This window comes from Rhinoderma darwinii, chromosome 7 (assembly GCF_050947455.1).
Source record: "Rhinoderma darwinii isolate aRhiDar2 chromosome 7, aRhiDar2.hap1, whole genome shotgun sequence".
In the NCBI taxonomy this organism is placed as follows: domain Eukaryota; kingdom Metazoa; phylum Chordata; class Amphibia; order Anura; family Rhinodermatidae; genus Rhinoderma; species Rhinoderma darwinii.
Genome location: NC_134693.1, coordinates 28,805,205 through 28,820,100, shown reverse-complemented (window position 1 = coordinate 28,820,100; position 14,896 = coordinate 28,805,205). Strand labels below are relative to the sequence as shown.

Here is a 14,896-nt window from a genome sequence, read left to right as displayed (position 1 = left end):
GGCTTTTCTATCTTCTTTTTTTTTTTTTTTTTTTTTTAATGAGCGTTTGGCAGGAGTTGAAACTTTATTTGTAGGGGTTAATATAAATACCAAGTAGCTATGTCTGCAGTTACAAGCTTTGGCTCCACAAATACAGGGTAAAGGATAGTATTGGCCTTCTCCCTTTCGTTGTGCAAAATAGAACTAAGGAGTCGGGTTGTCTTTTCTATCATGCATTGTTGAACTCCTTCTGAAACGCTCAGATTTCAGGATTGGAAAGCTCCAAATATCTGCCTACTAAAGATCAACATGGGGAGCACGGGCTGACATTTACCGTGTTCGCCGTGGAGCAGGCTGCCATTCTTTTTAAATGTGAAGGTATTTTGTTGTCATAGTTGGTATCGAGATTGCCAGACGGGAAAAAGTATCTTGAGGACAGATCTGAATTAAATGCTGAATTGTTCCCTGATTTCCTTCATCCGAATATTATGAATTTGTTGTGACCTCTTTACGTTTTGTTTTAAAGTGTCTAATTAAAGGGCTTTTCCCATCAGAGACATTTGATATATCCACAGGATACGCCATAAATGTCAGATTCGGGTCCCACCTCTGGGACCCGCACCTATCTCTAGAACGGGGCCCCCTAAACCCCGCTCTACCTCTCTGTGTTGTGGCTGAAGCGCGTGATTCCCGACAATGAATTATGGAAACAGCATAACTCGCTGAGCTACACAGTTTCCATAACTCCCATAGTAGTGAATGGTGGTTACAGAAGCCGCATGAGAGCTACGCTGTTTCCGTAACTAGTATTCAGTTCTATGGGAGTTACGGAAACAGCGTAGCTCAGCCAGTTATGCTGTTTCCTTAACTCCCGACTGTGTAATCCGTAGGTGGCCAGGAGGCAGCGTGAGAACAAAACCCTAGAATGGGGTTTAGGGGGCCCGTTCTATAGAGGTGCAGGTCCCAGAGGTGGGACCCGCATCTGTCTGACATTTGACATATCCTGTGGATGTGTCATAAATGTCTCTGATGGGGAAACAACTTTAAGGTTTAACGGGTTGTCTACATTGGATATTCCCTACTTGTTAGAATGCTCTCTTGGCAATAAGCAGATCACATAGTGTTCCCTTGCGGGGACCCCCAAATATCCACTCGAATATGTGGGATAGCCTTGCAGTAAGTATTCATTTTCCCTGCAGTGCCACCACAGGGGAAATTAAGCTCATAGGACGGGCTCATAGACTTTCTATTGAGCCCGTACTCTGATACATTGATTTCTGGAAGAAGCCGATCAGGCACGAAGCGGCTGAGCGCTCACACGAGTGCTTCTGCCGCTTCGTTTGAGCGATTGGTGGTGGTGCTCGGACTCTCAGTGCTCGGACCCCCACCAATCAAAACTTTTGAAGTTTAGTTACCCTTTAACTCAGAATTCGTTAATGGCATATAGAAAAATGGGTTTTCTAAACTGGAAAACCCCCTTAAATGTGTAGAGGTGAATTATGGATATGCATTTCTAAGTAAAAAGGGTTGTTTTGTTTTTTCTAACATCCTAGAATGGTCACCGGTGGCAGATCTTCCAAGACCTTCTCGTAACTGATCAAGATAATCTGGATCTAGCCAATGTTAACCTGATGCTTCAGGTTTTGGTACAGAAAAAGAGGCAACTTGAAGCAGTAAGTACAAATAAGAAGTTGGTCCCTTTTTCTTCCTTAAAGTAAATGGCTCATGTATTTAATTTTAGTTAAATTAACCCCTTAATGACGATTGACAGATATATCCGTCACAAATGGGTGCTAGTTCCCGCGTCGTGACGGATATATCAGTCGCTCTTATCTCATGGGTACTGCCACTGTACCCACAAGATTAGCAGCAGGAGCAGGGATGTTATACACCGCAAGGCTCCTGCCGGAATCTAAGAGCTCTCTGATTTCATCAGTTTAACCCGTAAGATGCTGCTGTCAATAGAGACCGCGGTATTTAAGGTGTCCCTCTGTCACCCTGTCGGCACACCCGCGACACGCCTATGGGTTTCCATGGGTTATGAACTTAGATGTGATCGGTAACCCCTTCATCCTGCGTGTCAGACACGCAGGACCCGCTGACACTGAACCTGTCAGTCCTGCTGACCGGATGGATACAGGTCTCAGTACACGATACATCTGCTCGGTATACAGCAGTATAAAGCAGCTGTATCCCATAAAGTAAAAATAATAATTTTTACTAAAAACTTTTTAGAATGTTGCACAAACACACTGATTCGCATTAATATATATATATATATATGTGTGTGTGTACATAGCGTTTAAGGTCCTTTTACACTATGATTAGGCGAATGAACGCTCGTTACCGATCATGTGCCAACACTCGTTGACCGGCTGGTTGCATCCTGTCTGCCGCCATAAAAATGGTTGTTTGTCGGCAGCACGTCTTCCCGTGTAAACTGTTCTCCGTATTCAAACTGTATGGAGACAAACGATCGTATTAATGATGTAAATGCAGCAAACGAACGCCGATCGACATGCTGTTGTTGTTGATCGGCAATCATTATCCGGCAGGAAATCTGGTAAAACCATCATTACTAAACCGAGGGGACAATGGGACGGATGATAAATAGCAGGGAATTCACTCTGGCACAGTCCGGTTACCTCTTTTGAGAGTAAACTGTTCGGATGCAGGAACCTCTGGTGTCCATTGTGTGCGCAATCCAAAATACTCCACTTCTTTCATTCTTTACTATTCACTTTGAAACTGCTATTCTGGACTGCATGTGCTATAATGTAATAGATCAATATAGAAAAGAAAAAAAATTCTATTTGGCTGCTGCGGATGTTCCTCTTTGGGCTTTCATTGTTCTTCGTTTCAAATTGGTGAAATGAAGAGAAGTGATATAAATCCTAGGGCCCTGCAAGTCTTCAGCTCAATACCCTGTCTGTACATTGTCAAAGGCAACAGTGGCTTAAAAAACATAAAATCTATATAATTCAGAAAATTAATGATATTGACCATACAATTGCATTGGTAATCCTGAGATTCTGATAGTCCGGCGCACAAGTGGTAAATATAAGGCGCCACTGGTAGTACAAAGTGATAGTTATATTTTTATTCTAAGCTATATTTCTCTACCCTTAGGCTAAGTTCTGACGTAGCGGATTTGCTGGAAGAAATTTCCACCGAAAATCCGCAGACGGATTTCCCTGCAGAAAACAGCAGTGTGTCCAAAGAAGAAAAAAAAAGCGCTATATTCATCTCCCATGGCAACGCTTACTTGTTCGATACACCTGGTGACCTATTTGGCCGGTGCAGCATGTAACTGACTAGTGGTCACATGACGACATGACCCCACGTCATTACTGAAGGTCAAGATACAGAGCGGTGAGGGGCCAGGAAAACGCTGCCAGGGGAGAGGAGTATAGTGGGCTTTTATTATTCTTATTATTAGTTTACAATAATAATATCTCGGTTAGTCATCCACAATAATAGGATTTTCTTGTGGATTTCTTCTCCTCCTTCTTTTATACATTAGGAAAATCGGCAACAAATTCATGCAACACAAAACCACATTCTGCAGATTTAAATATTCACATCGCAGCTCAATTTCTGTGCAGAAAATGTCTTAAAGGGGTTCTCCAGGAATAGAAGGGAAGTCTGCGTTTTCCCCCAGAAACTGCAACTCTTTTCTATCGGCCATTGATTGTTTTCATTAAAATGAATGTGGCTGGGATGCAGCACAATACACAATGCATGGACAAGAGATGCGCTGCATCTCAGAAAAAAAGCACACCTTGTTTTGTAATCCTGGACATCTCCTCCTTTAATTATTATTGCTTGCTTTCTACATTTTGTAAGGCCAGGTAACCCTTTGCTTTACGGTGTTGAGGACATGTGGCGGACTGGTTTAGCGGCTTGATTGTTGGCGCTAAATTGACTGCAGCTCTTGACATTCCCCAGGAGCTGTAATCGTGCAGGTGTACTTCTTACTGTAAAGGTCATTTTTGTTAAAAGGGGGTTTTTAGAAAACACATTTAGGGCATGACGATCGGACATAACCATGAGTTCGTTGGGCAGGGGTTCAGCTCTGGATTTCTACCATAGCGGAGAGCAAAGCAGCCTCAATCCAACCAGTGTAATTTTTTAGCACATCTGATTCTAGGAAAATCTCCATTAAATATTCTTTCAACTGGTTTTCCAAGTTAGTTAGTTTCAAGATGATTTGCCATTTTGGAATATTTATACCATTTTTATTTTCTATATTGACTCCATATGGAAAAGTAGTACTGATCGATGCTTTATGTCGTTTTTTCCTTTCTTGTTGTATTTCCAAAGAAGGTGGCGATGCCCCTGCTTTCTGTCTCTTGGCATTCCCTCTCAGCCTAACGAAGACAGTCTCGTGGAAGTGATAAAGAAGGTTTCTGTCCCGGTTGTATGGCGTGCCAGTAACAGAGCCTCCCTCCACAGCACACATTGTTCAGCACGGTTGCCAGGACGGCCATAAAAATATTTGGCCAAATATCACAGCAGCAAAAGGGAAAATAATATAATCTTCAGATTAAATTTAGATTCAGAAAAAACAAAAGGGTTAACGGCAGCCTTACGTTCTGTCTACTAGAGCCTGGCACAGAAGGATTTTCAGCAGTCCGCACCAGGAGGGTAATGTTAGGGATAAACACGAGGCTCGGAGATCTGCTGTAACTTCTACTCACAGTTGGCATGGGATGGCAATGTTGTTGTAACCGATGACCAAAACTGATAACGGCCGTGATGATCCGTTTACTGGCAGTCCCAGCACTCTCTGCTTTTTTGTTATTTGATTATTAAACAAGTTATTTATGAGGATTATCACACGATCTTCTATATAATTGTTTTTTTCACAATATCTTTGCTTCCAAATGTAGCTTACATCATGTGTGAAATGTTTGTGACGTGCATTTGGAAGCTTGTATAGTGTGGTTTTTGGTACATGGCAACTCAATTAGGAAAAGAAAATGGCTTTCTAACCCAGCGTTGTCTTGTCAAGACTTTTGGCCTGCTTACCACTGTGCGTGCGGTTTTAAAAGTCTTGTTGGCTATTGGTAACATAAACTGACGGTTGTCTCACGCCGTTCATTTAAAAAAATAAAAAAATAAATAAATAAAATGCAACTGCTTCAGCCGATCACGTGTTGACACTTCTAAGGTCACCGCTACAGCCAGTAATTGGCTGCATCGGTCACATGTCGTGTCGATGTGTCATCGCTGGAGCAGAAAAAATACAGAGTGGTGGGGGATCGATAAGGTGAACATTACTTCCTCGTTAAGTTTTTAGATGCTGATTGATTTCTTGATACATCTTTATAGCAGTAAAAACAAGCTCCAAATCCCTATGCAGACACAGATATAAAATATAGAATTCTGGCTTCCTGCCGCCACCACTAGAGGGAGCTAACTGAATACTATTTTAACTCCAAGTTCAATGTATGAACAGTAAGCTCCTAAATTGCTCCTCACGGCATCTGCAGGTAACCAGTATGTTATATTTGTATCTATATAGTCGATTTGGATCTCCGTATCAGAAAAGTGGAGCACTGACCGCTATAAAAAAATATTAAGAAATTAATCAGCACAGAATTTAACTCCTTTAGATTACAAAATAATGGTGTTCAAGGGTGGACGTTCACTTTTTTAACAAGAGGCTGTACTGGTGCCCCAACCATTTGTGTGATAATATGACAATGCGGTCATTGTTTGGAATGTCTTCTATCATATGGGAATTTGCAATGCTTGAGACTTATGATTTTGATAGAGAAAATTCAATTTGTTGGTATGTAGGTTTATGGTTTTTTTACGACTTGCTGCAGTTTCTTACCCCTGTGTCCAAGTTATAGAAGGATCCGTAAATGTTAAGTCTGAGGTTTTACTACTTCTTGGTCTGTCTCTTGCCACTAAAAACTGCATTTTTAGAGGCAACATTAAAAAATAAGTGCTTTATAAATCCCTAGAGAACACCTTTTGGCCGTGTTCACACGTTCAGGATTTAGATGCGGATTCTGCGCCTAAATCCTGACCACATTCGCGAACGTTCCAACAGCAATGCATATGAATGGGGTATTTTACGCTCAGAAAAATATATCCGGATTTTAAAATATGCAGCATTTTCACTAATTTCGCAGATTCCTGCTCATCTCCATGGCTCCCGTATCCAGATCGGACGCAAGTGCTATAAAATTCTACAACTCTGGCGGCTGTTCCGGATACAGGAGCCATGGAGACGAGCAGGACGCTCTGTCTTCTACTGAAGAGTTATGAGCAGCCGGCAGCACGGACTATAGACTGTCCGCTCTGCTGCTCAAAGCAAAATCGGTAGTGCTAGTGATTCAGAAAAACAATTATAGTTACCCACACTATACCCCACACTATAATTGTTTTTCACTGAAAGTGGAGGTACGCTTTAAAGGGAACCTGTCACCAGAATTTCACCTTTTGAACTTTACTTATCCCTCGCTGGCCGCTGCTATCAAAAGTTAATTGCCGTTATCCCCTCTCCTAAACGCCTCCTCCGACTTTAAATAACGGTCTGCAAACATTTTGCGCTTTTTATCGTACTAATCCGGTGTCCCTTTGTGCGCACACCCCAGAAGAGGACATCAATGCACAAGCGCAGGATTTTGAGTGTGGTGGGAAGGCGAGGAGCTGTCAATCAAAAGTAAGGCGGCGGCGGGTTAGCTCGGAAAGATTTGCGGAATGAAGATATGACTCTTTTCAAACGAAGATTTGACTCTTTTCTGCTCATTAGCATACGGTGCAGGAACACTAAAAAACGGAATACTAAAGCTACAGAGCCGACTAAGAAGACAATTATAGGTTATATAGAAATGATTTTTCACCCACTACCACCTGGTATTGCTGGTTTACTAGGTGAAATGCTGGTGACAGGGTCCCTTTAAGGTTGGGTTTAAGCTCCTTTGTATGGAACTTTTTTTTTAAATTTTAGATTAAAGGCTTTTAAACCTTTTTGAAGATTACCAGATGTGATCCATAACCGGTGAATCCTGCATGTCAGAGACATTCAGGAACCGTGGTCACCAAAGTCGTCAGTCCCGCTGACTTGACGGATTCACGTTTCAGCGCAAGATACAGCTTCTATGCATCCAGGACACACAGAAGCGGTATCTCAAAAAAATATGAATCGTTATAATACATGTCATTTTTTTTTTTTTTAAAGTCTTCAAAGGTTTACATAGCCTTCAAGCATTCAGGTCTATAGAAAACTGTCCGTTACGTTACTCTGTCATAGCACTGCCATTGTCTGTCTCCTACGTGGTTTTAGCTGCAGTATCGATGCAGGCTGGCTTAGGATTCTTGACACTCTCTCTATAAACGTTAAACATTTTATTTTTCCACCTCTACAGGAATCGCATGCCGCTCAAGTTCAGATCCTTATGGAATTCCTGAAAGTGGCACGACGGAATAAGAGAGAGGTAAGATGGGATTAATGGCAGGAAGACGTTCTGAAATTGTCTTTATTCCTACATAGGGTTATATATCTGACATGTATCTGTGCTTTCCTTGGCAAGTGGCGCTTAAATGGCTATTCTAATCTCATTAATCCATTTTAAAATTGTCCCTTATGTCAATTTATTAATATTTGTAATTGTTTTTCTATTTTTTTATTTTACCGTTTTGAAGATTTTCCATTCGATGTAGTTCGGGTCCTTCTTTGTATTTTGGGGGCTGCCTATGGTCAGGGTCATCGCTGCGCGCCTGCAGTGAGGTCCGCACTTGTGCAGATGCTGCTACGCTATCTTTTATGTATCTGGCCCGGGTTATCCGAGCATATATTTTCTGAGCATGTGCAGTAGCTCCCAATCAGGCCACCTCTCTGCGCTATTGAAGTGAACAGGACGGCTCCTATGCAGGCGCACTTGCCCGCGATCCGTCCCAGTCATCTGTGTATTGAACATGGCTGTATTTGAGACATGGCTGTAGCTGGGACATGGCTGTTATTGTGGACGTTTGTTTATTCGGAACATTACATGTATTTGTAACTTAGCTGTATTTTGGACATCGCTCATCCTAATGCTGCAATGTAATACTTTACATTGCTGCATCAGTAGCGCGCAGAAGCAAGCGGCGCTGTGATCACATCGCCACGTACTGGATACGTGTTGTAATAGCTGAGTACCGCCCACAGGACAAGAAAAGACGGGGAACGAGGAGCGGGGAACAGAAGAAGGCAGAGGATGAAATCCTGGTAGGAAAAACAATTGGAGGGGTTTAATAAGTTTCTTTTTTAATATACATGTCTGCTGGCCCAAAAAATAAAAAAATGGGGAGATGGGAATAACCTTTTTAAAGGACAGCCGTATCTAAACATTAAAAAGTGTCCTATATGCAAGAAAAGTGGAGACTGTGAGTTTGGGCTCAAGCCTTGAATAATAGATATAGATTATAATGGGGTTCATCAAGATTCTGAGGAGTCTCAGAAAAGCCGCCAAAAAATGGTGGCCACCAGGAAACAAACATTAACCCCTTCCCTCTTTGGCCGCTTTTGACCTTCCTGACAGAGCCTCATTTTTCAAATCTGACATGTTTCACTTTATGTGGTAATAACTCCGGAATGCTTTTACCTATACAAGTGATTCTGAGATTGTTTTCTCGTGACACATTGGACTTTATGTTACTGGCAAAATTTGCCCGATACATTCAGTATTTAATTGTGAAAAACACCAAAGTTTAGCGAAAAATTGCAAAAATTAGCATTTTTCTCAATTTAAATGTATCTGCTTGTAAGACAGGCAGTTATACCACACAAAAATGTTGCTAACTAACATCCCCCATATGTCTACTTTAGATTGGCATCGTTTTTTGAACATCATTTTATTTTTCTAGGACGTTAGAAGGCTTAGAACTTTAGCAGCAATTTCTCACATTTTCAAGAAAATGTCAAAATGCTATTTTTACAGGGGCCAGTTCAGTTGTGAAGTGGCTTTGAGGTCCTTAGATATTAGAAACCCCCAATAAGTCACCCCATTTTAAAAACTGCACCCCTCAAAGTATTCAAAACAGCATTTAGAAAGTTTCTTAACCCTTTAGACATTGCGCAGGAATTAAGGCAAAGTAGAGGTGAAATTTACAAAGTTCATTATTTTTTTCCTGAAATTCATTTTTAATCCATTTTTTTTGTACCACAGAATGTTTTACCCAAGAAATGCAACTCAATATTTATTTCCCAGGTTCTGCAGTTTTAGGAAATATCCCACATGTGGCCCCAGTGTGCTACTGGACTGAAGCACCGGCCTCCGAAGCAAAGGAGCACCTGGTGGATTTTGGGTCTCCTTTTTATTAGAATATATTTTAGGCACCATGTCAGGTTTGAACAGGTCTTGTGGAACTAAAACAGTGGAAACCCCCCAAAACTGACCCCATTTGGGAAACTACACCCCTCGAGGAATTTATCTAGGGGTGTAGCAAGCATTTTGACCGGCCAGTTTTTTTGCAAAAATTTTTGGAACTAGGCCATGAAAATGAAAATCTACATTTTTTTCAAATAAAATGTAGGTTTAGCTAATTTTTTTTCATTTCCAAAAGAACTAAAGTAGAAAAAGCACACAACATTTGTAGAGCAATTTCTCCCGAGTAAAACAATACCCCACATGTGGTAATAAACGGTTATTTGGACACACAGCAGGGCTTAGAATGGAAAGAGCGCTATTTGGCTCTTGGAGCTCAAATTTAGCAGGAATGGTTTGCGGAGGCCATGTCGCATTTACAAAGCCCCTGAGGGGACAAAACAGTGGAAACCCCCAACAAGTTACCCCATTTTGGAAACTACACCCCATGAGGAAATTATCTAGGGGTATAGTGAGCAGTTTGACCCCACATGTGTTTTACAGAACTTATTGGAAGTAGGCTGTAAAAATGAAAATCTAAATTTTTTCAAATAAAATGTAGGTTTAGGTATTTTTTTTTCATTTCCACAAGGACTGAAGGAGAAAAAGCACCATAAAATTAGTAAAGCAACTTCTCCCGAGTAAAACAATACCCCACATGTGGTCATAAACGGCTGTTTGGACACACCGTAGGGCTCAGAATGGAACTAGCACCATTTGGATTTTGGATAGTGTCTGGGCGCCATGTCACATTTGCTGAGCCCCTGTAGTACTAGTACAGTGGAAACACCCCAAAACTGACTCCATTTGGGAAACTGCACCCCCTGAGGAATCATCTAGGGGTATAGTGAAAATTTTGATCCCAAAGGTTTTTTGCTGAATTAATTAGAATTAAGCTATGAAAATGAAAAATATTTTTTTTTTTCCAACAAGATGTAGTTTTAGATCAACATTTTTCATTTTTACAAGGAATAGAGAAGAAAAAGCTCCCCAACATTTGTAAAGTAATTTCTCCCGAGTACGGTAACACCCCATATGTGGTTATAATAGGCTGTTTACGTATATGGGAGCATTCAGAAGAAAAGGAGCGGTACTTATCTTTTGGAGCGTAGAATTTGCTGGAATGGTTTGCGGACGCCATGTTGCATTTGCAAAACCCCTGATGTACAAAACAAAAGTGACCCCGTTTTAGAAACTACACCCCTAAAGGCATTTATCAAGGGGTGTAGTGAGAATTTAGACATCACAGGTGTTTTTCAGAAATGAATACGCAGTGGATTGTGCAAAGTGAAAATCAAAGAGAATCTTACCCCATAAATTGTTAAGCGGGTTCTCCCGGGTATGGTAATGCCTTACTTGTGGACATAAATTGCTGTTTGGGCACACTGTAGGGATAAGAAGGGAAAGACCGCCATTTTGAGCATGGATTTTGCTTGGTAGTAGTTCTGTTTGGGGTTTTGCTGGTATTTCCGTTTATAATGTGGGGGCGTATGTAATCTGTGCGGAGAACATCACGGTATATGTAAGCTGTGCGGAGTACATCAGGGTATGTGTAATCTGTGCAGAGTACATCAGGGCATAATAAGAGGGTATAATAATGGGGTAAATAATACAATTATCCATAGATGTGTGCTACGCTGTGAAGCGATCCGTCACACTGATAAACGGTTTTCTTTCTTATCCCCCTTCTGTAACGCTCTGCACCTTTTGGGGACTTTTTCTCCTTCGTAGTTTGGGAAATATTACTGGGAAAGTTTTGCGCTGGTATAATACGGGTGTGGATGTGCTATGTCCCTTCCCTTTCCTAGTTCCTAAATACTAGGGCCCTGAAACTGAAGGAATGTTCCCCTCCGGCCTGCGCATTGAGATGTTTTTTCATCACCGCATTACTAGTGCCGTAACTTTTTTATTTTTCAGTTGATTGAGCGGTGTGCGGGCTTGTTTTTTGCGAGACGGGCTGTAGATTTTATTGGTACCATTTTAGAACACATACGACTTTTTTATCACTTTTTATTTCATTTTTTGGTAAAGGAAATTACCAAAAACAAGCAATTCTGGAATCGTTTTTTATTGTTTTTTTTATCGGCATCCACAGTGCGCCCTAAATTACATGTTAGCTTTATTCTGCGGGTCGATACGATTACGGCGATACCAAATTTATATAGTTTTTTTTATGTATTGCGGCTTTTGCACAATAAAATCACTTTTTTTATAAAATCATTTGTTTTCTGTGTCGACATTCTAAAACCCGTAACTTTTTTATTTTTGCGTGCACAAAGCGGTGTCAGGGATTATTTTTTGCGGGACGGATTGCCGTTTTTATTAGTACTATTTTGGAGTAAATGTGACTTTTTGATCACTTTTTATAGCATTTTTTGGAAGGAGATGTGACCTAAAAACAAAGATTCTGGCGTTGTTTTTCATGTTTTTTTTTTTACGGCGTTCACCGTGCGGGATAAATTACATAATTGTTTTGTAGTTTGGGTCGTTACGGACGCGGCGATACCAATTATGTATAGTTTTTTTAATTTTTACGGTTTTTCCCATAATAAAAGTCTTACTATGGGAAAAAAGTCAGTTTAGCTTTATTTTTATTTGAAATGTGTGTGTTTTTATTGTTTTACCACATTTTTATTAACTTTTTTTTACTTTTCTGACTTGTCCCACTAGGGGACATGAGGGCCTGATGCCCCGATCGCTACTCTAATACACTGCACTGCATACGTAGTGCAGTGTATTAGCGCTGTCAGTTATTCACTGACAGCAAGCCTATGAGGACACGCCGCAGGCAGACTCGGACGCCATTTTCTGGCGTCCGATTGCCACAGCAACCCAGCGATTGCATCACTGGGTTGCCGATCGGGTGAAAACCTATCAGATGCTGCGCTCTATTGAGCGCAGCATCTGAGGGGTTAATCTGCCGGTTCGGAGAGTAGCTCCGGTCCTGGCAGTTACAGGAGGGTGCCAGCTGTATAATACAGCTGTCACCCCGCGGTGATGGTGCCGGCTCTGCTTCTGAGCCCGCACAATCACTGCGCCGTACATGTACGGCGTTTTGCGGGAAGGGGTTAAACTTTGCATTATAGCCCCCGTGAGGGTCCTGTGTTTACAAACAATGCAGTCACATGAAGTTCACACTGACCGAGGCAGCCAATCACATCGAATGTAATACAGCGGCCTGCCCCAAGTGGCCAAGTCTGGCACATTGTAAGTGCAGGAGCAGGGCAGGCAGACTGAGGAGCGATGGTGGGGAAAGCAGAGAATATTGCATAGATCTTTTTTTTTTCTTTTTGTTTGTTTTTTATGGGCACCACTATTATGGCCGAATCTCAGAAAAACACCTCAAATTAAACATAATAACAATTTCTAGGTAACACGATATTTATTCTATCAGTGCGGGGTTCTGCTAATCCTGCCATGGCAACGCCAACATTTTCTTTTTCCTGCTCCTTTGCCCTGCATCATAGGTTTTCCAGGGGTCATCCCAAATACCCCTGTGTATATTTTATATGCACCAAGTTTTTCTGCCGCATACTTAGAGAAAGTACACAACCACCTGTCTTTTTGCTGAAGAAGGCACTTCCATGACTTCTCAGATAGGTGGACTATGTAGCCAAGTCTGTATGCTGCCTCATCCTGTACCTGGGTACTGAGGGGTGGTCTCGGGGACTATATTTTGCTCTCGAATAGATTCTTTTATACATGTACAGAGTGATGGAGTATGGATCTGTATCTTCCGACATTGTACGTGCAGCTGCTCTGGAGTACACGACACACTAGAACAATCAATGGCAATAGGGCAGTGTTTTTCCATATTGTGCTTGTGATGGATCCTAAATGTCAGAGCAAGGACCAGTATTCTGATACGGGAACTGCATGTAGTTGAAAATGCCTTCTTTTTCTCTGGTGCGTTAGAAGGGCGACCTCTTGCTTTGAATTAAACACGAAGTGAAATCTAAACTACAGCAATGTGACAGATTTCAGAGCTTTCATCGTACAGCTTTGGGATGTTCATTCCTGTAAAATGTTCAGTGCTTGACCATTGAAAACCCTGTTCTGTCATATCGGCTCCTAGTCCAGATGTAAAAAAAAAAGGGTTGAGCTGTAACTTTCATATGTAAAATGGACTCCTTGAGGTGACCCGGTTTCTACACCCTGAAATGTCACCGACGGGATAACCTGAACACACATGTAGGTTGTTCCACTGTTGCGGCAGTGTGTATGGCTGCCAATGCTGCAAGTAGTATTGAAGTTGATGTGCGGCTGCTGTCTGGTTTAGAAAACCCATTTTCTATCATTGAATTCCAAGTTAACCGTTTCAAGACCAAGGCCAGAATTTCACCTTTTGTAAGAGTTTTTTTTTTTTTTTTAAATTTCATTTGATGCTATGGCTTAATATTTTTTTTTTCTTTATCGGGGAACAGATGAGGTTTTATTGTGATATATCACGAGTATATTTTAATTTTTTTACGTTTTATATAGGGGGGAAAATTCGAATTTCCTTTTGTCATTTAAAGAGATTTTCTGGAACTTTTATATTAATGGCCTATCCCTAGGATACGTCATCAATATCAGATCGGTGGAGGTCCAACTCGCAGAACTCCCACCAATCAGCTGACTAAAGGGGCCACAGCAACAAACATTGCAGCCTCTTCATTGTTTACCGGGCACAGCGCCGTACACATCCGTAGCAGCTGTGCATGGGATTACTGTTCCGTTCCGTTCACTTGAAGCCCCAGTGATCTGATATTGATGACCTATCCCAAGGATAGGCCATCAGTATAAAATGTATTCTACATTACAATCTTTAGTTTTGTTTACCTAATCTGTGTTATCCCAGCATTCCTCAGTATGTAGATCACAGATGATGGTGATTTAATGCCTGCTAGCCATTCCATTGCATTTAGCAGTGATCTGCATACAGAACAATGCTGGGAGGAAATAAATCCTGTCCTTCGTCCATTCAGGTTACAGTGCTGAACGCAGTAACAGGGAACTGATCATTTCAGCTGCCTGTCAATTCAGGAGGATTGGGCTGACCACGTGTCAGCCCAATCTTCTTTTTTTTATTTTTTTATTTGGCCCAGAGTTATACAACTCGATCTGTCATTAAATGGAACCTGTCACCAGCATTTCACCTGTTGAACCCTACTCACCCCTCGCTGGCCGCTGCTGTCAAAGGTTCATTGCCGTTATCCCCTCTCCTAACCTCCTCCGACCATAAATAACGATCTGCAAACATTTTGGGCCTTTTATGATAATAATCCGGCAGTCTTGTTCGTTCCTCTTCTTATGCCTGCCCACCACCAAAATTGTCCAGCCCTCAATGCCGAAATATCGTGCTTGTGCCCGTCATGTATGGTTCGACACCCTTAAGTACTTCGTCTGAGCCTCAAATCTATTTACTGCACGTGCGCTGTTATAGTGTCCCGTTGTGCGCACGCACCAGAACGGGAATTTGATGTGCAAGCGTAGGATATCGTGTATGCTGGGGGAGGAGGTGAGGAGCTGTCAATCAAAAGTAAGGAGGCGGGGTGAACTCGGAAAGGCTT

The 14,896-nt window shown here is 41.6% G+C and overlaps 1 protein-coding gene across 2 annotated transcripts in view; it reads left to right on the top strand.

Annotated features, from left to right (window-relative positions):
• The window catches only part of COP1 (COP1 E3 ubiquitin ligase), a 177,742-nt gene that overhangs the window by 24,065 nt on the left and 138,781 nt on the right, over nucleotides 1-14,896 (top strand). Inside the window, exons 5-7 of one of the 2 annotated variants that reach the window (XM_075833072.1) lie at nucleotides 1,533-1,652; nucleotides 7,365-7,433; nucleotides 8,147-8,206. In XM_075833072.1, the coding sequence (XP_075689187.1) occupies nucleotides 1,533-1,652; nucleotides 7,365-7,433; nucleotides 8,147-8,206 (249 nt within the window). The remainder of the gene's footprint in view (nucleotides 1-1,532; nucleotides 1,653-7,364; nucleotides 7,434-8,146; nucleotides 8,207-14,896) is intronic. The other variant, XM_075833074.1, reaches the window with a different exon arrangement.